Below are 27,963 nucleotides of genomic sequence, written 5' to 3' on the forward strand. Positions count from 1 at the left end.
AATTTTAATGGTTTTAGTTTAAATTATAGTTGCCTAATTGTACAATAATACCTTAGTGAATGCAGTATTAAAATGATGCCACATCCCCATTGCAGTTCAGATATTGCTGGCTTTTAACGTCATTGAAGGAAAAGCTCCATGGCAAAAAATTTAGTAAAATTCTGTCGTTATCTCTGCAGTGAAAGGTTTTCTGAAAAAGCTTCCAGAAAAAGGCTTCCCTACTTGTTTAGGAATGTGGGTTGTATGATGCGACCACTAAATATCAACTGAGTGAAGAGCCATTCTTACTGTATGCGGTTTATGCACTCGAAGGAGCACTATGCAATTATAAAATATGTAATTGGTAAAATTCATTAATCAGTGATCGGAGGTGTGTGAAATACATGCAGTATGAATGGCATTTCTGAATGACAAGTTTTTCATAAGTAAATATATTCAATAATCAGATTCTCATTCGCATCTGTGAGCTTATCGTACGGTGAGAACGATCCTTAGAACACTTAAATGGTTTCGCTGAGAATATGTATGAATCGAAATGGTTTCAGTGAGAATTGCCATCTACACACATTATACAATTCGCTAAAACTTGAAAGCAAGTTTTGCGTTAGTAAAAATGAGCTCTGAAAGATCACGTGACTGCAATAAAAAAATTGGATATCAAAAGCAAAAACACTAACACTTCAACTTTCTTTTTAATGTCAAGTTTTGATGGCAAATGGCTGAGTAGAACATATTTGATTGCAAACAATGTCAAGCCTGAACGCAAATTCATAATTTTAAATTCTCTTATTTACAGTAAGCAATATATTTTATTTATAAACATATTGTCAATATTCTTTGCCAATGTGCAGTTTAATACAATCTATACTGAAATGATTACCAAGTTTTTCCTCTTCTTTAACCTAATAAAAGTTCAAATGCTCTGATGATTGTTTCCTCTAAATTATATTTATCCTGCGAAGACTGATCACTCCTGGTATTTTCGGAAAATCGGAGTGTTTTCTTTTAATATAATGTTTTATCATTAGCTATCTCGGTTTTTTTAAAATAATTCATTTACTTGCCGTTAGATTGTACCGTATGCCTTTTTGACTATACTTTGTTTATTGTTTGCAGACCGTAATGGAAGATATGAAAAATTCGTCTGATTTAGAAGAGGATGCAGAATTAGAAGCTTTACGATTAGCAGCTTTAGCGACACTCAAAAATCGTAATAATAAAGTCATTGAGGTAAAAATGCTTTTTGTATATCATATTACACTTTTAAGTTACTTTAGCTCAACGATGTACTCCCTTTATTCTTCCAGAGTTCTCATTTGTATGTTTTTTTCTTTCAATTATTTGCATTCCTTATATGTTATTATAAAATATTGAGTAAATATGCTCCCTTTTCTTTGGTAATGCACTGGTGAATTTAACTTTGTCATTGAAGTATTATCATATAAAATAAAGTAGTTTTTGTTGTTTTTTAAGTAGTAAGTAGTTTTCTATTAGATGTTGTTTTTTAATAACTGGACAAAAATCAGGGGTCTGTCCAGGCCAAATTTACTACCCTTCAGTGTTACCTTCCAGGGATCTGTCCAAGCCAAATTTACTACCCTTTAGCAGTACCTTCACAAATTTAGGATAAATAGTAGTTTCACAAAATACTTTTTCTTAAAATTTTATTTTTGTGTCTCGTAAGAAACGATAAATCCATATTTTTGTGTTGATTTTTAATATAATTTTTAATTTTCACAAATTATGTCTAAATATTCACAAAATAGGTCCTCTCAGAAAAAGCTAGACAGACCCTTGCCTTCACAGATTCAACTTTAGGAAAAACAGTAGTTTCACAAAATAATTTTTCTTGAAATTTTATTTTTGTATGCCATAAGAAACGATAAATTCATGTTATTACCATATTTTTGTGTTGATTTTTTAATTTTTATGAATTATGTCTAAGTTTTCACAAAATAGGTACCTCTCAGAAAAACCTAGACAGACTCCTGAAAATAGTTTAAATAATTTACGTCAGACTATTAATTATTATTATTTAAATTATTTACGTCAGATTTTTATTTTTAGGAATTTAAGGAAATATTTGGTATTAAAATAGATTCTTATATTTCTGATATAAGTTTACATTATTATATCATTAAACCTGATCCCCTCAACTTGATGATGTATTGTTATTTAATTAAAAGATTTATTATCTTGTAATATCAAACTATTAGCTGCTTTTTCCCCCCTTGTCAATTTTAGGTTTGCCTTTAGTAACTAAACAATTTAAAAACATGATTTAAAAAGAAAGTTGTGGTTTGTATTCATATATTTTGGAAGTAAAATATATTATTGTATTTCAAAAATCAAACAGTGTTCGTATGCGGTTTTAAACTGAAGAACCACATTTCATTTTGATATGATTTTTAAAATCGTACATTGTGTTTCATATTCCGCGTTTTAAAGATTAACTATCGCAATGTTCTCATGATTTCAAAGTGTTAATCAGCAAACTAAGTGGGTTTTTGGTCAGAAGCAACTTATAATTCAAAACCCATTTGTTCAGTAATCATATAAAATTAATGAAATAATTTTTAAAAAATTCTCTTTCATTTTTATTTACTCTTTTTTCTTTTTATTAAGATTAGTCTTAATCTCTGTAAAGAATTGAGATCTTTATTAGCAATAATGTATATTTTACTATATATTATTCAAAATAGTTTTTCCATATAATTGTTAAGTTCTGAAACTTGTTAACTTATGTTCTGGATGACTAAGCGAAATTTGGAGGATTGAAACTAGATTAATGTACTGAACCATGAGTTTTGTATTGTTCCTTTCCTTAATTATATTAATCACATAGTTTTTTCAACAGTTTTAAAAATCATTAACTTTTTTTTTAAATTAATTTTTGCTTATTTATGACCCAATTATGAATTCTGAGTGTGAATGAGAATTCTTTTAAAAACACTTTTATTTTATGCACATCTTTATTTTCTTATATCTTGCCTGTTTAAGTCTCATGACTTTTTTTAAAAAAATTTAGCCTGATGTTTCTACTATTAGTCAAATTCAGCCAATCAACAGTATAACAAGATCTGGTGACAATTCATCTGATCAAGGATCTCGTAAAAGTCAGCCTTCCTGGCGCAATAATGCTCCACTTTTAAGAAAGCGTGGAAAACATTTTCCTGTAAGTATTTAGTTGCAATTTGTATAGTTTTATTTAGGCCAAATATAATTTGTATATACAGTCTATGCTCTTTTGTACGAACCCATATACTGCTACCCTACTATTATAGCGACCTATGCATGAAGTTCCGTTTGCTGTTTCATGGGGAGGCACTGTGTAATTCCTGCAATATCAATCACTCCAAAAATAGGTGTTACACATTTTTGCACTTTGAAAATTCACATTTTTCCATTAACAGTGAGTCAATGGGTAACAAAAGTCTGAAAGAAATTATTCATACCAGGGTTGGGGTTTTGGACAGGGCACGTGGGTTTTACTGTCTTAAACTGGGTAAAACTGTCCTAAACTGTCTTAAAGTGTCCAAAACCTTGAACTTTGGTAAAAGGTAAAAATTCTATAGGTGTAACCATTGTACAGTCCGCAAAAAAAAAAAGATATCACCCTGAATAACTTTCGTTCTAATGATCGGATTTTCACGAACTAAGTGTTAATCTTAATGGTTCCTGGGGGTGACCTCAAATATGCTAATTAATTAGTGCTAACTATTATATAAGTTACGAAATCAGACACAAAAACGTACTTTCTCTGAATAAACATATTTTTTCTTACATATTTGGATTCTTAACCTTCAAAATATAGGGGGTAGCCGCAATCGTGGAAATATGGTCCCCATAGTTTGGTCAGGAGAGTGATCCAAAGTTCGTACCCCTTAATGTTAATTTCACTTTTTACGTTTTTAGTCGTATTTTAAAAACTAATAAAGCAATTCGAAGAAAATTTTACCCAGTCATAAAACTCATTTACCCAAAGATAATTTCACGAAAAAAATAATTTTTAATAATTGTTAATTATTTTTTATTATTTAATTAAATTAAGGATGAAAAATTTTTGAATTATAAGGTATGAATTTTTTTATACCATATTAATCTACATATTTTTCAATTGAAAAATCTAAAGTTTCAACTGTTTATTTATTAGAAGCTAAGAAAAATTAAAATTAATTATTTTTAAAAAAATAATTTGGCGACAATGAAGAAATGATTAAATGGGGCGATTAATATTAAAATGTGATAAACTTGCGAGGAACTTGACTTTGCGCGCTTAGCATAAAATTTCATTCATATTTTTTTCGCTAATAATCGTTTGCTTATCTTTTCATTTTTATTTTTTTAAGCTATAAAATACGATGTTTCTTTTTTAGTCGTCTAAAATTCTATTTGCAATTTAGTAAAGAAATTTGAATAAAACATTTTATTGAATAAAATACATTTTATTCAGAGAATGTGGAGTTTTATAAAAGCATGCTTCTGATAGAATATGATTATACAACAGATTGTGCTTCTTTAAAGTGATTATTTTTTATTTTTTAGATTTTTTTTCTCAATAACTGATAAAATTTCAATAATATACATACGAATGAATAAATTTGGAATAAAATATTCATCAATTTCTTGAATATATATTTTATAAATATTAATAAAAATACGTAGTCAGCATTTTTAAGCATCTCTCACAGCATCGCAAATTTCTCAAAATCTTATAGGGTAAACTAACCAGTGAAGGAATACTTAAGCATAGCTTGTCTTTAAAAAAAAATCATAAAAGTTTCAAAATTTGTAATTTTAGCTAAATGACGTATTTGTTATTAAATGCATGTCGACTTATTTGTTATTAAATGCAAATTATGTAAAAAAAATTTAGATAACTTACATAATATTGTTTTAAGCTTTTGGTGGTTTAAATAATAAGTAGTAAGATAACCAAGTGAAGGAACAGTTCTTAAATTGAATAAACACTAAATTTTCTAGTGAATGAACACTTAATTTTGAGAATGTTTGATGCTCGTTAGGAATCCTTAGGCCACACAGATATCTGTCGCCCTGTAGATGCCTGAATTGACGGATGTTAACACAGGCGGGCATTAGGAAAAAAAATCTTTTAATTTTTCGTGCCCCCATTTCAGTATCTTAAGGGCCTTACGAGCTCTGTTTAAAAAGAGAGTATCATATTATATATATATATATAAGAAAACAAAAATAATCATAGTAGCAGTATTTGGTGGTAAATGTAGCTTATCGTAATTGAAGAATATGCTGTGCGACATTTTATGGTGAATTTGCGAACGTAAGTTTCAGAATGTATCGAAACATGTGGATGCTATTTGCTAATCATCTTTATCCAAAGAAAACCATGTAACGTAAATATCTAGCAAAATGAAGAGATTTTTTTAACAATGAATCATACAATATGCAACATATTATTTCAATATCTTATTCTTAAACATAACATATTTCAATGTTTTTAAAATGCCACTAAACATTCAGCAATTCATTGAGTTTTAGAAAAAAGAAATATCGTAAATTATAGAAAACCTTGTGAATGTGCATTAGAATTACTATACAATCTACATTTTATTTTTCAAGCACTTTTTTTTCTTAAAACTTTCATGCTTAGAAGACTCGATTAAAGCTATAAAAATCATTATCCCTAAAATTTTGTATATAGCTATTATAAGTTATGTTAATTTGATTTTAATATGAAATCCTCGAATAAACATAGCAAAAATAGCATAATCTAAATAATATCAGATAAAAAGTTCATGTATTTAAATTCTAGAAATTAATAAATCGATTCAAATTTTCTTTTCAAAGGAGATTAAAATATTTTATTTTTTTTTTTGTGCTTTTTGGACATAAATGAACTTAAAAATTGTCTATTGCCTAGAAACTTCGAGATGTTTTCTATTAACTATTAATTAAACCTCTCAGAGCAATCACAAAACATTATTTCAATTTTTTTAGTCAGAAATTGGTTGCCTAGCAACCTAGTAAAATTAAGCGTTCCTCTTTTGAATCAGTCAATGGGTTATCTTAAAATATTTATTTGCGCAGGCGACTTTTTTTGGCGGTTTTCTGGACTATCGCCAAATATATAAATCTTTATTGCAACCCAATTTACGACCCAATTGTTTTAAAATTTTGTCTACCCCCCCTAATTCAAGTGTCTAGATTCCAAATATGTAAAAAAAAATATATGTTTATTCAGAGAAAGTACGTTTTTGTGTCTGATTTCGTAACTTAATTAATAGTTAGCACTAATTAATTAGCATATTTGAGGTCACCCCCAGGAACCATTAAGATTGACACTTAGTTCGTGAAAATCGGATCATTAGAACGAAAGTTATTCAGGGTGATATTTTTTTTTTGCGGACTGTACACATAATAATTACATGTATCAATAAATATTTGATATTTTTTATACAATTTACTATAACTTATTAAAAGAAAATAATATAATATAATAGGAAGAGGTTTATAATTTTTGAAGCTCCACAATTCATTGAGGAATAAAAGTGAATACCTAATCCTTTAAATATAAATATGCTTTTAATACTGATAAATAATATTTTTGCATAAGGATAAATATGGTAATATTAAAAAATTATAATTTTTCTTTAAAAAAAATACTAAATAAAAAATACTAAATAAAAACCTTTTATTTTTCACAATATTTTTTTAAAAAATTTTTATAATTTCTGCATCACAGGATGATAAAAGACATCTATTTTGAAAAAAATTGTTTTTAAATATAAATATATTAGTTTAAATTGAAAATACAAAATAACAGAAAAATGTATTAACAGTTTTGAAGGGCATAACATCAGTTTCAGTTACTGACACTGGTGATGTATCACCACTATGCTAAAAGAATTGAACATGAATGAAATAAAAGTATTCTTGAATAGTACTATAGATAAATAAACCTGTTTATGACAAACCAAGCACTTAGTCCCTAATATTTTAACCTGTATGGCAAGGCCAAACTTCAGTTATGTACTATTGAATGAGAGGACCAATTGAACTTGATTACTGATTAATCTTCCTTTGTTTAAATTGAAGAGTCAAACAATATTAATAAAACATTATACTTTTAAAAACAAATATTCTCTAGTATATTTAATTATCAATATGTTATTAGTTCTATGTTTATTTTACCTCTTAAATATTGTTCAGATAGAATTGTGACATAATTTGAGTGAAAGGGTTTTGGACAGGGCGGTTTAAACCGTGGATTAATCCATTCTGTCCTAAACCTTGCCAACCCTGATTCAAACTACTATTACTTTTGTCGTTAACGCTCAACATGAAACATATTATTTCTTGATGATCAAAAGACTGACTGGAACAGCTTTTCTAAACTTATGTGCTCCAGAGCGTATTCAATGCTCAACAAAATTGTGAAATACTGATTACTTTCCATTGAGAACTAATGAAAACATTCTCATAGGGGAACCACCTCAGTGTTTCCTACATGCATTCTTAACCTAGAGAAAATTTCTTTTCAGAGCGTTTAATAAATTTGTCAATTATACTTTCCTTGTTTGAAAACTGTTATTTTCTCTTCTTTTTTTTTCCTCTTAAAGAGGGTGTTTTTTTTTGTTTTTGTTTTTTTTTTTTTCAAAAATGGCTGCTTGTAAACAGAATGTTACATGCTTAGAACCGAAATTAAGAATTTTGAAGAAAGTGGCTAGAAGAGTTATTCAAAACCACAAATTGGTTAAAATATTCAAAATCTTGGGAAGCACTTAGTTTATAATCAAAAGTTGTAAATTTTATCTAAAGAATTAGTCATTCTGTTTTCTTTTTTTTTAAAGCTAGAAACGGAGGAATAGAATTAAGGTTTGCGTTCAGACTTGCCTGAAACTTAATATTTTATTTCTGACAAAAAAATTTTTTTAAAAAAGCTTCAACTTAAGACATAATCAAATAATGATTAACAAAATATGAAAAATTGTTATAGTGTAATTTTTTTCTAACAATTTATAATTAGCTTTGATGATGTTATAATAAAATTAAATCTGACATGGAAGACAAAGGAGGTTTATCTTACCTGTTATCTAATTGATCTGAGTATAAAATATAGGTTTATGCAAATGAATTTATTTTTTTCTCTTTGTGTTTCATTAATAACATGCTTTTATTCATATATTCATGCTATATTTTACCTACATAGTTTTTTATTAGTTGCAGTTTTGTTTGCGAAAAAGATTTTTCCACACTTTTGACTAACTAATTACTGTATTTTATTTTAGAAACCTAATCAGCGATCATCTAATTTGATTGTCATCACTCCCGTTGGGGCTGATAAAGAAAAGCCTCAACAGGAAAATAAAAATGCTCCTCAATTATTGCTACCTCAGCATAGGTGGTGTCAACAAGCTAATGAAGATTCTTCTTCTCCACGTACAGAACGGCATACAGGTAAATTTCAATGTTATTTTTAGTCAATTAATTGTTATATTAAATTTTCTTAAAATTTTGTTGTATTCAAAAGATTGTAATATATTTTTATTGTCTATCAATATTTAAATTTGAGTCCATGACATGATGAATCTAAATTTCAGCTTCCTTTTAAATTTCAGTTGCATTTATGTGCTTATTTTAATGTACTTTATGAGTATACAATTATTAGAGCACAGATTTTGATAATATGAAGAAGAAATCCTGAAAAAAAGCCAAAATTGATCTTAAAATAAAAATGAAAATTTCCTAAAAAATATCAACGTAAATATTAGTTTTTTTTTTGAAAACTTTTACATTTATCATAATACATGTGTATTAGATATGTGTATGACAGGCATATATTAAAATATGTATATTGAAAGAGATGAGATGAAAATTTCATTAAAGTTGGAAATAAACATTATTAGCTAAAATTACCAAAGACTAAAATATGTGTTGATACCAAAACTGATTTATGTGTAGGAACATAGTTACATACAATAGAAAAAGTAAAAATATTCAAAAAAATTTCTTTTAAAAAATTATTAAATAGCAAACAAATTATTAATTGTTTTCTAACCAAATCTAAAATATAAGGAAATGTCTGATGAAAATGAGAAAAAATGTCCAAAAATGCAGAATACAGGTTTTAGTAACATTCTTTTTTTCATCATGTTTATTGCTTTAAAGTTATAAGATTAATATATATAATAATAAGATAATATATATAATTTAAGCACCTTATACTTGAGTTTAAATCACATATATTTCGTAAAATATACATACCCTTCATTATGTAAAGCAGCCAACCTTGCATTTTTATCTTTATTTAAAATTGAAACCTTTTTTATTATATGATGGAAAATGCATTATTATTAAGTAATTTTTCTTGTAATAAATTCTACATATAAATTACTCTATATTTAACTATTTCCTGATGTCTGTTTCTATATGTTTATTACAGGACCTTCAAGATTCAACAGACGTGGCTCAGGGTCTGAGAGTAGTGATTCTGATTATGATGAAAGTGATGATTCTTACAGCAATGACACTGTTTTACAAGATGAGCATTCTTTATTGTCTCTAGCAGAAACAAATGATTATGAAGAAAAGCTTCAAAATGGTTCAAACTCTGAACAAGCAACAAATTTTGTAAACTCTGAACTAACACCAAATTTGTCAAACTCTGAGCGACAGTTGAGTTTTCAAGATTTTGAGTCTGAACCTGCTCTAGAGGATGATAAGAGTGAAGCGCCATCTGTGTATAATATTTTAAAAACTACTTATTCGCCTGTTGAAATTAAAACCAGTCAAAACAGTACAGATACCTATTTGCATCAGGAACCTAGTCTTCCTGATTCTAGTGATTGTAATCATAATTTGAAAGGTGATGTTCAATCTTCTCATCTTACATCTCTTAAAGATGATAAACCAATGTATGGTCTTGCAGATTCAAATCTTGTTCATAAAAATGGTGAACCTCCTAAAAGTTTCCAACCTAAAAGTAAACACACGCCAATTACATTTGATGTAGTTAAGGAGAAATCTAAAAGATCTGTTGTGAAAGAAAAAACTGTTGAAAGGCTGAGAGAAACATCACATGTGTTCAAAGACTTGAGAAATCACATAGATAATGATAATAAATCTTCAGAAAACTCCAAACATAAAACTGCTTCTCTTTCTAGAAATGACTTAAGATATGAACTTAAAAGAAAAAAAGAAGTTTCTGGCCATCTAGTCTCACCAAAAAAATATAAAACAAATGCAGAGCATAACCCAAATGGTAATAAAGGTCGAAGTTGGAGTAGGGAACGTAGTGTCAGCAAAGATCGGAAGATAAGTAAACGCAGTCGAAGTCGCAGTTATTCCCCAAAGCGTAGGAGGAGGAGGCATAGTAGGAATAGGCATTCAAGCTCACAAAGCAATAGAAGTTCCTCGTCTAGCTCTAGCTCATCGAACACCAGCAGAAGCTCAAGTCCAATTAGAAACCGTTCTGTTTCAAGTGTGGTCCAACCTGTCCAGTCCAAAATTGTTGTCACTGATACTCAGAATAGTTTAAAATCGTCTGTTAATCGGAAACCTAATTTGCCATCATCTGGAACTGAATTATTTTCTGTGAAAAAAGCTAAAGGTATTGAGATAAAATTGAATCCTAGACCTAATTTTAAAATCTCAGTCCTTGGAAAAGATTCACTGAATAATTGTAAGTATAATACCATTAAATTATAAACACATTTTTAAATTATTGTGTTAAATTAGTTTTAAAAACTCAAGAATTATATTTTGTATTGTAAATTATATTTTTCAGCACTTTTAAATTGAAAATTTGTTTTAAATTAAAACTTGAACCCATTACTATTACACATTTTAGTATTATTTTATCTTTAGAAGGGTTATATTTTTTATTGTCACCTATCCAAATATCTTATGTAGCAGGGTAAATTTTTTAACCGTTGCTTCTTTATCTCAATCATTTGATTTAATTCGTTGAAACTCTTGTTTGATCAGTTTTTATCTAAATATATATGTTTGTACCCTATTTGGAAACTGGTAGCGCTTCGCGCTTGCAAGGTATGGCACTTGTCAAGTGAGTCGTTGAACAGGCGACCCAATTTTGGATTTACGACTACTAATGTTCAGCTCTGTAGCCTTATAATTTTGAACCAATCCAGAAGACAAGGAAACTCCTGTATCAGTACCCCCAGAGGTATTGATTTGTTATGGGAACATGGAGGACTTTGCAACTCAACAGATTTAACGTGCATCAGTCACCATTTACTACATGGAGAGTTTTCAGCCGGCTGGGATCGAACCCACAAACTCTTCGTAATGGGCCCAGTGCCCTACCAACCAGACTATCCTGGCCCTATCTCTTTAATTACACTTATTTGACAAATTCAAAAAATTAAAATAAATAGCTGGGATGTAATGAATAGTAATTTAGCCGAATACCGGATATTCACCGGCCGAATAGCAACCTTTTTTTAAAAAAAAAAGAAGGAATATCATTAATAAGTATTATTTTTTGCATAGAAATAAGTTTAGCCACTATAGAAAAATAATCATAACTTACCAATATTATTGGTAAGGGGTAAAGGGGAAAAACTTTAATAGAAAGATAATGGAGGCCTATTAATGATAGAGGCAAATGGAGGATTAAGTCAAACCTATAAATCAAGAAGATCATAATTGGAAAAAATATTGTCCACTTTATCAAATCCCAGCACCTCTCATTGCTTGGACACAGAAAGAGGAGAGACAATAAATATGGCTTGGAAAAGATTATCAACTGGACACCCATTGGAACTAAACCCAAAGGCCACTCAAGGAAAAGGTAAAAGGTGGTGCAAAACGAAATCAAAACAGGCTTTTTATGATAGAATTGTGGAACAAGCCAGGACACACAAAGGATTGCATACCTGCCAACTTTTAATCCCTTCCATTATGATTTTTCCCAGTGGTATTAAAATGGAATAAAAATTTCAATTTTATGCAAAAAATATGTTGTATTTTAAAAAGCTTAAGCTGCCTACCACGATCGTAACACATATTAATATATATGCTTAGTTTTCTTAAGAATAGTAGTGATGAAAATCATTTAAAAATTTAGTTCATAGAAGAAAAAATAGTATATATTTACTACCACTTTAAATATAAAAATAAAATTTTACGCCAAATGCGTAAAAGTTGGCAGGTATGGGATTGTAGAGCTATAGAAGAAAAAAATATTTAAGGGAAAAAAAAGGCTAATAGCTATTTTAAGAAAAATGTAAAGTTGAAAAAAAAATATCCTATTAATTCTTAAAACAAAACTTCAATGCTAAAATTAATATTTTCGGGAAAATAATTATCCATAAGACATTTAAAAAGATAATGCCTATCAGGAACGCTTTGAAAACACAACGCTATCATAAATTTGCTATAAAAAAAGAAAAAGATCGTATACAAAAGCAAAACAGAAGAAATAAAAATCAATCTTAGTTTTGAAGGAAAATTTTAAAGCTAAACATTTCAGTTTTTCAATTACTTTATTTTCAAGAAAAAGTAAATATTAAAGTCGAATAGAAACCCTCTTAATTGCCACGTCTTAAAAAGCTTTTGTAAAAGCCTACATCTTTTTGAGAAAGAAAAAGCTAGATAGGAGCCAAAACAAAAATCTTTCTTAATTTTTAAGTGACCCTAAAGGAATAATGTTCATTGGAAATGCTCTTTAAAAAATGCTATCATAATAAGACCATTGATAGGAAGAAAAGTTATAAGAGTAACAGAAAAAAATAAATGTCAGGAAGGAAAAAAAATATCGAGAATCATCTGAAATATATCGAAAATCAGTTTTCAATGTTGCTAGTTCTATCTGTCTTACCATATAACAAAAAAGTGGCAATAAAGGAATAAAATCTATTAGAAACACTCCATAATCATACTTCGCTTTAGTTAAAATGACAAAATAGTGGTGAACGCCCTTTATAATTTTTTTATGTATACAGAAATTTGTGACCAGAAGTATTTATTTGCATTATACAGTTTTGTAACTCATTCAGTAATTCTGTATATGCAATTGAATTTATTGTTATATAATATATACTGAGGTAATTTATTTGAAACATTATTATTTATTTTAGCATTGGAGGTAAAGAAAAGGGGTCCAGTTCACATGCGACTGGGTACTTTGCCCCGAAAACGAATCATTCAAATGCCAAAAGCTGTTGAAGCTGCTTTTGTTAGTACGAGCAGTGATGATGACACTGATGTAAATAATAAGTGTAAAAAATCAAATATTACTGTTGTAACTGATTTGTCTGTATCAAGATATTCTGAGAATGAACTTACTCAAAGATCTGATGTGCCAAAAGATGACAGAGGGAAGTTCTTTAGGTGATCAAAATTCAATGTAACAGGTAAATTGGAATTTCTTACAAAACTGTTGCACGCTAACATTTTGATACTGTGTATAAAAACATGTTTATGTCTGTGATATAAGTACAAATTTTATTAAAAGCTTTTAAAAAATGTTTAATAATTTTAAAGAGCATATTTTTGTCCATATTTTACTAAATATTGAATGTTTGAATATGAAATTTACAACTATTTTCTTCTTTAATTATATATATATTTTAATGTGTTAGGTTAATTTGTGTGTGTGGTATTTTATGTAACTTTTAATTAAAGGTTTTAAAGGAAATTAATCACTCAATAAATCATTTCAACAAATGTAATTTTAAAGAAAAAAGGTTATTGCTTATCTGCTAAATTTTATTTTTACTGGAAATTTCATTTTGGACTTGAACTATTAATTTATCTACAACCTAATTGTTAGTTAGCATAGCTTTTTTAACTTAATTTTTAAGGAGGCAGGTGTTCATGTTATGAATTTCTCTTTATCCTTTAATTTTCAAATTTAATTAGCAATTTGTTGAAGATAAATTTACCTCTTTTTATTTTTTCCTGTGTCATCCTTATTATATATGCATTTTAAACATTCTAATCCAGTTTACTATTGCTCCATATTTTATTATATAGCTAACAATTTGCTTATTGTTAAAATTTGTTACTTTATAATAATGGAAAATTTCTAAGTAATACTACATTGAAGATTGACTGTTTATATATTTTTAGCGATTTATTTTGTTATTTTCGTATGTTGTTGCATAATGTTTGTTACATTTTGTGTATTTCTACCTCTTATGCTTTTAAAAGAACTCTTATTGCTTAATATTCAATGGACTGGCTTAATAGCAATTTATTTTGTTCATTTCGTGTTCTTGAATAATGGTTGTTACATTTTGTGTATTTTTTTCTCTTATGTTTTTTTAAGGGATCTCTTATTGGTTAAGAATATGTAATAGTCAGATTTTGTTAATGTTACAGGTTGTGAACTTTTATTATATTAACATTGTATTTACTTACCGTTTAAATTTTTGTTGGAAGGAAAATACTTACTCATAACATGCATATTTAAATTAAAGTGACACAAGTACTTCAAGGCTTAATTTTTAGAATAATGAAAAAAAGTTCTAAGTAACATTTTAGTAAATTTAGGAAACAACTGGGAACTATGAAACATATTCTCCTAATGAAAACATATTTTTTTTAATTAGCAGAAAAAAAATAGTCCTCTTCACACAGCTGACCCTAACATGTTCTTAAATTTTATGCTCTTTTTCCTAGTGTCACTTAAAACCTTTCTTACACTAAAATCTTTAATTTTATTTATTAGTTTCTTGAGTAGTTAATGTTTTGTTTCATCATTTGTTTGAAGAAAAAAAGATTTTTTTTATTACTTAATTTTTGTTTTTAGCTGTGCTTAGTTTTTAAGCTATGCATTTAAAAACATTTTTTTATGCCAGTTAGTAATTTTATTCACATGATTAAAATTTTATTTTGTGTGAGTAGCTATGTAAACCTCTAAAGTTTAAAAATATCGGTTTATTTTTAAAGGGAGCTAAAAAAAATCATCGTTGTTTCAACAGGGTTCCCACGGTCCTTGAAAGTCCTTGAATTTTTTTTTTGCTAAATTTAGGTCCTTGAAAGTGCTTGAAAAACGTCTTAGGTCCTTGAAAAACTTGATAGGTCCTTGAATTTGTCCAATACTGCCGGCCGCCCTTTTCATAAAACACCCGCGGATCTTTCTCGTTCTTTCTGTTTTGTTCCCGAGCTCTCTCACGTGGTTTTTAACACCACCGTTTCTAACCGAGCCTAGCGTCTTGGTGTCTGCCAAGCGCGCGGAGCACAGCAGACAATCAATGCGTTCGGGGCGAGACTCCACTTCATCTTCTGTCGCATATGCTTAGATCTTCTTTTTTCTTATCGAAACTGGAATACTCTCGAATTTCGTAACAATATGTACCCTGTAGTTTTCAATAAATTTGCCGTTTTACCATCCGCACTTGTCCTTACGTTTGCGTCATTTCAAAACTTTACTGTAAAGCGTATTCGCAAAGGCACGGCTTCGTATTTGTGTTATGTAGTTTAGACTAGTTATGCCTGGGAAGTGCTATTTTAATCCCCAATGGATGGATAATCAAGCTTATGAAGAATGGATTTTATCGATGCCCGAAAAGAAGTTCAGAGCCAAGTGCCGATTATGCATGAAGGAGATCGATATCGCGAAAATGGAAGAATCTGCTCTGAAATCACACATCAAAGAAAGGTAAAACAAAAAAGCAGTCTCATGCCCTGAGTTCTCTTTTTCCAAAGACATCAACATCTAATTCATCTGGTGTAAATACTCCTGCAACATCGTGTGCCCCATGTGAAACAAAAACTTTAGTGGCCGAGGTAACATTGTCTTCTTATCTGGTCAAAAGGAATGTGCTTGATGCTGAAATTCTCTGGAGTCTGAAGTGCATCACTAGTAATTATTCATGTAACTCCTGTGAAGTGATTAGTAAATTGTTCTCCAAAATGTTTGCTGATAGCTGTATAGCGAGACAATTTTTTTGTAGTGCCACAAAGTGAGCCTATTTGGGCTCCTTTGGATTGGCACTATACTTCAAAGGGATTCTTATAAATGAGCTGAAGAATGTTGATTGCTACACTGTACTCTTTGACGAGACGTTAAATCAGTCTCTACAATCTAAGCAGATGGACATTATGATAAGGAATTGATAATAAAGTTTGCACTAAGTATCTTACCTCCCAATTTATGGGTCATGGAACTGCAGAAAATATTTTGTCCTCTTTTTACAAATGCATGGATGATGGTTAAAAGCTCTCTAAAATTTTTCAATTCTATTAGAAGCTTCAGTGTGAATTAAAAGAGAAATATTCCCACCAGGTCATATTCATTGGCAGTTGTGGATTACACATAACGAATAATGCTTTTAAACATGGTGAAAATGGGATATGTTCCTTCTAATTTTTATTTTCAGAAAGAATTGTTGCTGCATAACATTTAGAGAAGGTTGTGTAAATTATGGATGAATAATTTCAGAAACGATGTTTAATAGAGGAGAGGAGGGGATTATGGAATAGTCATGGAATATGGAATGCGTAAGATTTAGCTCTGTCTTTCATGCAGCCTTCACATGGAAATACACAGGATTAAAGGATTTCACCATTAACACATCATTACCATTAGTTATAGATTGTGCTGAAAATGATTTTGTGAATTAATATGTAAAACCAGTAGGGTTGTTTTTTAAAAAAATATAAATTTTAGTCCATAACACATATACTCTCTTCTCTCTATATAGGCAAAGCATTTAGGTATTATATTTGAAATTAATTATTGCCACAACAAGCATTGTTGCTTCTAGTAAAATAGAAGAGAATAATTTTTAAAATTGGTCTTAGATTAAGGTCCTTGAAAATTTTGTTGAGGTCCTTGAAAAGTCCTGGAAAGTCCTTGAATTTCAATCTCATCATAGAGTGGGAACCCTGTTCAAACAATGAGACTAACAAATGTTTGTTACACGATTTTTAATTTCTCAAGTATTGTTAATTTCTCCCCCTCTAGACTCAAATTGCTTTGTCAAATCACTCAGCAATTACAATCAAATAGGATCTGTGGTATCCCCTGATTTTTTAGTTTAATTTGCTATTAAAATAGATAATAATCAAAGACTACAGATAACTTTTTTAGATTGATAAGTAGTGATCTTGTTTGGGATGTATGAGTGTTAAGTGCACAGTACTGACTATGATCGTGGCAATGGTCGTTAAATTTTACAATCTTTAATTTCATGAGCCTTTCCCTCCCCTCCTTAGCTTGTTGCAGGAAGGCTTTGCTTTTATTTATGCCCTTACAATATTTCATTTTTAGTTCTTAATTTTTTTATTTGACTTCCGGTTTTATAGAATATTTTTGCTTTTGACATCCTGCAGAAAAATTTCTGCTTGTTAGAAAGGTAGATTTTACGATGTTTCTATTTTTGGTGCTCTGCAAAAAAATTATATGTTATAAAAATGTTGAGGACTGAACGGTTAAAAGTTTTTGTAAAGTGAAGTAATTTTTTCTCTTCATTTGAGTATAAAATTGCTCATTGAGTGTTAAGAAGAAGAAAAAAGTTTAACCTGTAAGACAAACATCAATACATATTGTTTAATTTTAAGTAAAATTAGAATTTTATTTTATTGCATTTGTTTTTAACAAATAATGCACATATCTCTTTATTTGATAAAAGTTTAAAAGATGTTAGTTAATTGTGCTTTTATGTACATTGCACAAATTTAAAAAAAAAATATGGTTTATCCGAAAAGTTAAGAGGATCTTAGTAAGTGGCAATCAAATCTCTGGAGCTACAGTAATGTATGTGTTCTATTTTTTATTTTACTGAAAATTGTATACATTTAATAAGGGACTATTGCATTTTGCTTGTGTTACATAAATCAGGATTTAAAATGTGAAGTTCAAAAGAATCCCATCTTTTTATGTTTGTATTATTTACTACTTATACTGTTCCATCTTATTATTTTAAATATTCTTTCTAAAAATGAAGTTTCTAGATACTTAATCAATGTATCTGTAGTGTTTTTCAAATGGTTCTGTAAAAGTAACTTCAAAATTCTGTCTTTTTTCATATTGAACTAAATTAATCATATTAAAATTTAACTGTAAGTTATTTCAGAATGTTTGGCTTCAATAATACAGCACATAATCTTCAACTAGTTTATTTTCACATGGGAATGCCTGTGTGTTTGTGATTAGCACTATTTTTTTTTTGCTTGCCACTGATTTTTTTTTTATTATTATTATTATTATTCTCATTCTGTGTCTGATCTATTTCAAAACATTAACTCTTATAATTTTTCATGTGATTTCTTACTAAATGTTGTACAGTAAGTTACTTAAAGTCATTTTGTAAAAATTTCATTTATGTGAAAATAAAAAATATTATAAGATGTATGAAAATATACAATATCTAATAAGGTTTTGAATCTGAACAGTTTATTAAGTTTTACAATATTTTATTTGCTATAGACCATTCTCTATTAGGTAAAATCCGTTTTAAAAAAAGGATATGCTTATTATTTTAGAAGTTAATGTGTTTTACATATTATTGAATAACAATTTATATTCGATTATGTCTAATTGAGTTTTACTTATCAAAAATGTTATGCCTAGGATTTGAATACTGTTTAACTTCACCTATTATTGGTACACATGTCTATTTATATTATCTAAAACAGTTGTACTGAGATTGCTTGTGTGAAACAATATTTTGCTAATTGGCTATCGCCAAGATCTACCATGGTTTATTATAGTTCTTTAACTAGATTTTTCATTCTTCTTTCTTTTGTTATTGTGCAATTATTTAACCAAAAACTCTGGTTACTCTGACATACCTGCCAACTCTACTGGATTTTGCCAGTTTCTCCTGGTCTAATGGCTTAATAAAAACTCTCCTGGTTCTTGTACATTTTAGAAAAATTCCTAAACTTGAGTAAGTTTTCCAAAAAAATCCCTATTGAAATAGAATTTTTGCTTAGATTGTTTGCTTGAGTAGTTAAATAAGTATTAGTAATACAAAATAAAGTGGGCCTCATTTACAGAAATCAGTCTAAAATGTGTTTATTTTTATGCAGAATTCAATTAAAAAATCTTTTTTTAACTATCTTTGATTAATTTGATGCCCATTACTATTCAAAATAATGAGTTAACATAATACATAACATTTCAAGTATATTTAATGCCAATCATAATTGGAAAATTGCAGGCTGGACTATTGCAGTTTTTCTATTTCGATTACCATAAAATTCCCTATGTACAAAATATTTAGTACATTATGCAACAATCATCATGAGATTTTTATTTCATTAAATCTACTGGATTTTTCTATCCATGTTGGCAGCTATGCTCTGAGAAAATTATCAAAATTGCATTGATGAAAGCCTTTTTTTTTTCTGTCTTCATAATATATTTTATGAAATTAAATAAAAAATAGTGTTCAGGCAGGGTGGCGACGGAACAAAGAAAAGTCATGAAATTTTATCTCAGTCTGTGAAAATCTAAGAAAGAATTTGATTAAAATACCAAAAAGTCAAAAAAAATTAATCAAATTGAGTTTGAGGTGCCTAAAAATGCAAAGTGTTGTTAAAAATTGTTTTATTTACTTATGTTAATTCAAAATTTTTGTATTTTTTAAACTTTTTTTTAATAAATTTTTACTTCTAATAGCGAGTATAAGTGTTAAGTTATATATTTTATGTATAGTAATAAAGCCTAACTGAGAAATTTGATAAAATCAACCTGGAAAAATCTGAGATTTGAGTGTTTGTGGTCATCCTCAAATTTTTTATTCCTTACTAATTTGTTAAAGCTGCTCACAATAAAGAGTGTACAACCTTTGTAAACTTTAAACAAGTTATTTCTTGAGGATAAAATACAAAGTTGTGCTTACTGGTTGAAATCTGTTTCTTTCAAATTTGTGTTTGCAATTATTTAAGTTCAAATTTTTATATAAGTAATTAAAATTAGAAAATGTAATATAATCAAGTTAATATGCAATTTTTTGCTTAAAACATATTTTTATCTCATTTCATTGTAAACATTTTAGCCATAAGATTGTTTTAATTTATAACCAATTATTTTTATTTGATTTTGTTGTTATTTTTTAACATCGTGATTTGTATTTTCTTTGCACAATTTAAATTTATTTATAAATTTTAAGGACAGTATATTTCGGTGAATATGCCAGATTATTGCATATTTATTTAAATTATTGCAGAACTATCGTGTTGATTACATTTATGTTATTATTTTTTTATTTAAAATATATTTTAAAGGATGGATCATCCCTGATTATTTGAAATCAATATTTTCAGTATATATTACTTTGAATATATAGTATTACTTTTTTAATATAAATATTGTTTTACAAGACTGCCATATTTGTGTAGTATTTTCTTCTGTACTTCTTTTATGTTTATCATAAGCTATTTTTATAAAATAAGTTTTAAATTTTTTGTTTAAATTGTATTAATTTATTTTTACAATACATAAAAATGTTATATCTTAAAATTATGTCCCCATTCATATTTTTTAATTCTTTGGTAGTATCATATTATGTAGACTTATATCTTTTTTGTAAGTAAAATTTTTCCTTAAGTTGTTTTCCGTTACTTATATTGTTCCATTACTTCTTAAATTGCATGTACTGTGTGCAAAAAATAAAACATTCTGAATAACTTTTAAACTAATGATCAGAACTTCCACATACTACAACTCTAATCTTAATGATTCGAGATAGTTGTCTCAGATATGTTAATTAGTGCAGACACAGTCTTAAGTTGTAAAATTGGTCACAAAAAACATACTTTCTATGAATAAGCTTACTTGTTTTGGATTCTTAGCCTTCAATATATAATGGACAGTCACAATCTAATCTGGAAAGAATATGGTCCAATAGTTTGGTCAGGAAAGCTGTGCAGGCTTTTAACCCTTAATGTTTAACTTTATTTTTTCTGCATATTTCGCCCTGTCTCAAAAAAAATTTTAGTAAATTAATAAATTTTTGTTCATAATTATAAAATTCATATATCCAAACATAATTCCAGACCCAAAATTGTTTATATTTAGCTATTATTTTTTATTATTTTACTTAAAAATTGTTGAAAAATTTTGAATTGTACCTTTGGTATACAAATTTTTACATATTTTAAAAAAAGTAATTTTATACGACAAAGTACACAAATTTGAATGAAATTAGCAGAAAAGTTCCTGAGAAATCAAGCTTTAAATATATTACTTTTTTTAAAAATTCTATTTCTCAAGAACTGTCTGATCAATATTGTTTAAATTTTCGATTTTACCATTAAAAAAATTACATTCTTTGAAATTTGTATGCCTTTCAAAATTGTCTGCAAAAAATTTTCAATTTGTTTAAAAATTTCTCTCAATATGGCCAAATGCGCAAAAAGTAGCATTAAGGGGTCCAAACTCTGGACCGCTTTTCTGACTAAACTCTTGGGACCATATTTCCCAGAATGCTGCTGACCACTATAATTTGAGTTTCTGGAATCCAAGTCCGTCCCCCGAAAAAAAAGGTATGTTTATTTGGAAAAAGTATGTTTTTGTGTCTAGTTTTGTAACCTAAAATATTGTCTGCACAAACTAATTAGCATATTTCAGGTGACCCCTTAAAACCATTAAGATATAGTGTGTGAAAATCTAATGATTAGATCAAAAGTTATTCAGGGTGAATCGTTATTTCTCCCTGTACTGTGCATGAATGTATCAGTAGTAATTTCATTTATTAGGCTTTCATATTTGAAAAAATTAATGAGAAGAATCTTGGTGCATTTGTTTTTTTCTTTGTGAATTTTATTGTTAAAGATTGTTATATTTACTCATATTTATTCAACATTTTTTTTTTTTTTACTTATTACAGTGTCTTAGAAAGAAAAAAATTTAAAAATGACATAGTAATTAATTTAATATATATATATTTATATATTGTATTTACTTAGTTGACAATTTGAAATATGATTGTAATTTTGTTTGATATTTTTTATTTGACTGAAGTAATGCACTTTCTTCTTTAATAATTTAAGCAAGTCTTAGTTCTGCTCTTTTTTTTATTATAAAGAAATAAATAAAAATAGTGATAGCATGTTGAAAGCACAGTTATTTGAGAGGAATTGAATATTTAGTAGATTAGAACACTACTTGTTTCAGTTTTGTTTAAAATATTCAAATAATCGATTTTTAAAAGAAAAATATGTGTTTTGATAACTTATATTTTTACAATGAAAACTTCTTATATTTTTATAAGAAATGTCCTTTTCTGTCATTTACACAATGTTAAGGTTGAAATACTTTGTTTGTCTTTAAATTATATATTTATCATTTTATATGCATATGTAGTAAATATTTATGCATTCTATTTATATCATAAAATGTTATTGAAGTTTATAAAGTTGATTCCTCTGGCAAAATATAGATATCATGCAGGAAAAAATCACTGAATTTTCAAAAAATTCTTATAATTTTTTTTAGCTTTATTTCTATGTTAAAATGTATTGGAAATGTACTTGCCAAATTTTACTGAGAATTTACCGTCCAGTTTTCTTTCAAAAGCTGTTATATTTATTTTAAAAACTATCTAAGTTTAATTATTATGAAATTTTTCCATGTTTCTTAATAAATTGTATTTATTTAACAAAAAATATTATTTTTTCTACTATTTTATTAAAAGTTTTCTTAAGTTCGTGAAAAAAGTTTTTTTCTTTTGATTTACTAAACTGCAATTACCTATTCAATGTATGCATTGTTAGGAAAAATATATATGTGTGTTTTGTTTAAAACAGTTCGTAGTAAAGACCTTTTACATTAAAACTAAGAAGAAGCTATGCCAACAAGAATGTGATATTTTTGTTACTGTTGTGATATATACTAAATAAGTTTGTCAGTTTTTTTTTTTCCGTTATGTCTAACTTGAAAAATTTGTACTAAAACAATTTTAAAAGTCTATATTGTTTGAAATTCTCTGTTTAAAGCTAATTGTTTCTACACTATATTTATGAATTTTATGTAGTTGAACTGAAATATGTTTATCTGTGATAATTATTTTTTTAAAAAATGTTACAAATGTATAAAGGATGTAACGAATTGTAATTTAGCCGAATTTCGAATATTCGATTAAAAAAAATTTGTCATTTGAAAATCAATCTAAACTTAGCTGTATTATTTGTATGGGGTAAAAAGGAAAAAATAATAATAATAATCCACAAGAAATATTTAAGATAAATAAAAAAACTTGACTGACAGCCATTTAAAAAAAATGAAAATTCTCTTAGTTCTTCAAGCAAAACTTTAATGCTAGTATTTTCAAGAAAAAGTCTAATTAATTGCCGTGTTATAACAGAAAGGTTGATGAAAACAAAACATTTTTTAAAAGAGAAAAAACTAAATAGAAACCAAAATTAAATCGTTTTTCATGTTTTAAAAATAAATTTAACTCTAAAAATCTCAATTTTTTTACATTGTGGTATTTTTAATGCTGATAAAATAATAATGCAATAAAAGAATTAAATCTATAATCGCTCCATGAAATTGCTGCGCTGTGGTAAAAAAAGAAACAGCTAAAAAAATTCTTAAAACAAAAGTGTTGAGAAAACAACGAAATTGAACAAATTTTAAAAAAAAAAAAATAGCAAAACAATTCAGTATAAAGTAATCTAGTTTAAATTCTTCAAATTTCTTTTTTCCATTTATCTTCCAGAACTTAAATTTGTAAGCTGTATACAAAGAATTTAACAGATATGTATAAAAACTATTTTTAATGATAGTAAAAAATTAAGACTTTGGACTATTCAAATTCCTCAAAAAATTTTAAAAAATACTTTGTCGAATATTTTAGCGGAACGTTCCACGAAAGTGCGGAATATTAGTTACATCCCAAAAATTTATATATTTCAACTGTTACTTATGAGTAATTTTTACTAATTAGCATTTTTTAATGTTTCTCTGTGTGTTGAAATCGTAACAGATCTACAGATAAAGGATTTTTATTGTTTTAATTTTAAACTGAAATACCATTATCTATTTTAAGTATAATTTAAATGTTCTATCATGAATAAATTAATATTAAATTATGATCTAATTTAAATGTTTTTCTCTGTACTGAACTCTAATTTACTTTTTCTGTATGGATTTGCTTACAGCTTTTATCTAAAAACCTTTCAACACTTCTATCTATATTTTCAATGTCATGAATGCAGTTCTAATTGTAAGCTTTTTTCTTTGTGTTCTTGTTTTACAGTTTTTTAAATGTAGTTTTGACTATTATAATTAAAATAATCTATACTGTTTTCATTTTACTTAAATATTTTTAATGGTAAAGTAGATTGTAACAGTTGATTTAAAAAGTGATTATGATTATTCTGTTTATTTACAAGCTTGTTTCCTTATTACTTTAGTTACTCTTGTGTCAAAGCTAAAAATACTATTTAAACTTGTTATATGTTAAGAAGATATCCAGGTATCCGTAATGTCAACAGTGCTCCGTTAGTAATTTGAAGTGACTGTTGCTTGAATGATGATAAATGAATGCTACTAAAAATGCAGTATTAAAATGTACCTGATATTATTTTTTGCTATTATTACTGTTTCTGTGTGTGTGCTTTATGTTCAATGAATATTGCTCTATTTTTGAAATCGTGAGATCTTTCTATGTGATAAAATTAAAATTTTCCAATCTAGCCTTTTTTTAAATCTGTAAAAAAAAAATTTTTTTTTTTTTTTGCTCTGATGTTTTTAATTTATTTTCTTTCTTCATATCCAAAAAAACATACAATTATGAAATGCTTTTATGTTAAACATACCTGCCATCTTTTTATAGGTACCTTGGTACAAGCGACGATATTTTGCTACAGTCCCTCCCCTTATGTCTTAAATACACTTTACGCATGTAACTCTCACTCCACTGAATGATTTGAAAAATGTTAAATCAACATGCACTTGAATGAAATGCACTGCTGTGGATGGATATAAAATGCAAAGAAAAGATTAGTTGCTGCCACATGTATGGAGCTATTATGTATTTTTTGAAACATATATTTCTGTAACATGTATTTGAGATTATTAAAATTGTATTATGAAATGCAATACAGTGCCTATTATACAACTAGTTTATTCAATGCTTAATCTCTATTGAAATGTTTAATTGCAGTCTTTACATTTTATAAAGCAGTGATGTGTTAAAAAAAAAATTGAGTCAACTACCAAATAAAATGATTATATTATACACTTAATAAATATTTATGCATAAATGATTGTAAAGTTGTGGGGAGAGTTTATTACTTTACTTTTAACTACACCATATATTGTGTATGAAACTTGCTAAATGCTTAAGTGGATTTATTCCTAAATTGTTTCTATTATTATTTCTTTAAAATTATTTCTTTGTTGTATAAATATCAATGGTGAATATTTTTCATAGCAACACTGATCCAAGTTGTCTGAAATCTTAAGGATTATCAATTAGTGTTGATAAATTTTAACCTTGATTATCTCGAATCTGTAATATAATAGCTGAATCCACTTCAGCTCAGCATGTCTCATACATACATTCATTTGAGATTTTGGAGAAATTTTCCTGTTTTTTTTTTTTTTTTCTTAAATTGCTAATTTAATAACATTTTATAACTAGTTGTCTTCTAGTTATAAAGTTACAGTCAACTAATATATTTTTTTTAATTTTTTGAATGCATTTCTTCTTAAATATAGAACAGAAATTGTAAGATACATCAAATGTACCAAATCATTTTCAATACCAATAATAATTTGTAGGAGTATATTTTGTCGTAGTTATGAAATATACACTCATTGAAAATGTAGTTCTGTAGCATATATATGGACATACAATAACATCCTCTAGTTGCTAGATAGGTTTCCTTCAAGCAGAAAATGCATTGAAATAAATAATTTTATTGTTTAATTCACAAAGGTTTAACATCTGATTTTTTGGAAGAATTTTCAGTAAATCGTAATTATTTGTATGTCGGAAGAAGAAAAAAAGTCACAGAAGTAAAATAAAGGAAACTTTCAATTTATTTTGATGATGTGTATATAAAAATTATGTCACGGCTTCGATTAATGTATTTTGCGATTGAAACAGGCATTTTGAACAGATGCTTCATTTTTATCAAAAACGTTAATGTGTTAAGGTTTGTTAACATTTATCTTATGTCTGAAACGAAATATGTGGCAAAATATTGTTCAACCGTATTTTGTTTGCATAAAACTTGGTTTAGTTTAATTTCGCAAAAATGATTTCTGTAATATATAAATATGACTAGTAATTCAAGTTAAGTAATAGTGAATATCCATTTAAAAATAATTAATTTTTATTTACTTTGTGCAAGAGGGTAAATACTTTCATATTTATTCTTTTTAGAAGTAATAGCTTTAATTTATTCATAATCAATTTTGTTTCCTAGTCTTAGTATTATTATTTTTTAATTGATGTACAAATATCAATTTAGCAGTTCAATTTGTATGAATGTATTATGAAATAAAATTGATCAAATGTACCCATGTTTGAACTATTTGTTATCTTTTGGTTTCAATAGAGTTTTTAATGGGTTTTATTGTTTTTTATTCTTTAGGCAGCAATTGAGAATGAATGCATAGGTTAATAAAGTGATTATATGAGCATTTGATAGTGCATAATTGGAGTAATTAAACAATAATAAAATAATTTTAATACCTGTGTGACCATTTTGTTGTTATTTGTTATATTTTGTGTACAGTCTTTTATTTGCAAATAAAGTTTGAACTGTTGTCTTTTTTTACTTCTATTTTGCTTGATTCTTTGTTGCTGTATTTTCGTTTTTATAAATTATATTTCGAAAAGTATAACATCTATGTTATGCAATAATAATAATACAGGTGCCTATTGGGGCATTTGATTATAATGCTCAACAAAAATTCGGGTTGCAAAAGTTGTAATTTTTGGACGTAGAATCCATAATCCAACTTAAATTTCTGTCCAAAAATTACAACTTAATGTCATAATACAAAATTTGAACGAAATTGATTGAACGGTTCTTGACAAATCAAACTTTTAAGTATACAATTTATTTATTTTTTTTTAAAGTCTGGAACTATTTTACTGATTGTACTGAAATTTTGTATTTTGCCATTTAAAATTGCATACTTTAAAATGATGTGAGAATTTGTTTGCTATACAATTCAAAGTTTTTTAGACGTTTATTAAATGAAATAATAAAAATATATATTTTTTCTTTTTTTGCACCTTAGGATAAATGTCCTTTGCTTTCCTTTTGAAAAATTTTCATGCTATTGCGCAAAAAGAAGAGGTGTAATTATTAAAATTAATGTTAAGGTTGTAATAAGGGCTACCCGCTGATCATACTTAGTCAAAATTTCGAATGTGTCGTAAAAAAGACATGTTAACTCAGAGAAAATACTTTATTGTATCTGATATAGTAACTTAAAATTTCTCAATAGGCAATGAAAAAGTACAAACAAAAAAAAATTGTACAAATATTAGTAATTTCCAATAAAACGATGTCTTACTTATTAGAATGTAGAAAAAATTCAACATCCTTGCTGAAGGATCTCGTTTATTGCAATAGCGAATCAAAACCACTTTTATCCCAAGTCATTTAGTGCTTATTGATGAAAGTTAAACTAAGAATACCAAAAAACACGAAATGAAAATTCATAAAACTTGAAATTTTTGCTCTAGTGCGACATATTTAAGTACCTACATATATCCATAAGAGACATTTTAGAATAAAATGTACGAATTTCTGTCACCTGATATTTATAATAAAAATTATATATATATTTTTAATGTAATAAAAATGAAATTGTAAAAAAATTTAAATCGGAAACTACAGGAAATATTTAACATTTTGACACTGGTGTCCCTAACGTATATATTTTTTCACCTGACGCTTTAATTACAAGTAAAAATATATTTTAATATTTTTTTAATCATAAAAAGTGTGTGCACGTGTTAATAGTTGCGAGCACTTGTTAATAGTAGATTATCGGAATTTTATTCGTACTTAAAATATAAAATCCAAAAAGAG

The 27,963-nt window shown here is 27.3% G+C and overlaps 1 protein-coding gene across 1 annotated transcript; it reads left to right on the plus strand.

Annotated features, from left to right (window-relative positions):
- The first annotated feature begins 560 nt into the window (after positions 1-560).
- Positions 561-26,700, plus strand: LOC107437594 (uncharacterized). The gene is made up of 7 exons (XM_016049652.5): positions 561-795; positions 1,117-1,230; positions 3,029-3,175; positions 8,268-8,436; positions 9,422-10,660; positions 13,080-13,355; positions 24,741-26,700. The coding sequence occupies exons 2-6, from the start codon at positions 1,123-1,125 to the stop codon at positions 13,334-13,336; spliced, it is 1,920 nt and encodes a 639-aa protein (XP_015905138.3). The 5' UTR covers positions 561-795; positions 1,117-1,122; the 3' UTR covers positions 13,337-13,355; positions 24,741-26,700.
- Positions 26,701-27,963: the final 1,263 nt, after the last annotated feature.

The sequence above is a fragment of the Parasteatoda tepidariorum genome, chromosome 6, assembly GCF_982258835.1.
Source record: "Parasteatoda tepidariorum strain Cologne lab strain chromosome 6, Ptep-v5.0, whole genome shotgun sequence".
NCBI lineage: Eukaryota > Metazoa > Arthropoda > Arachnida > Araneae > Theridiidae > Parasteatoda > Parasteatoda tepidariorum.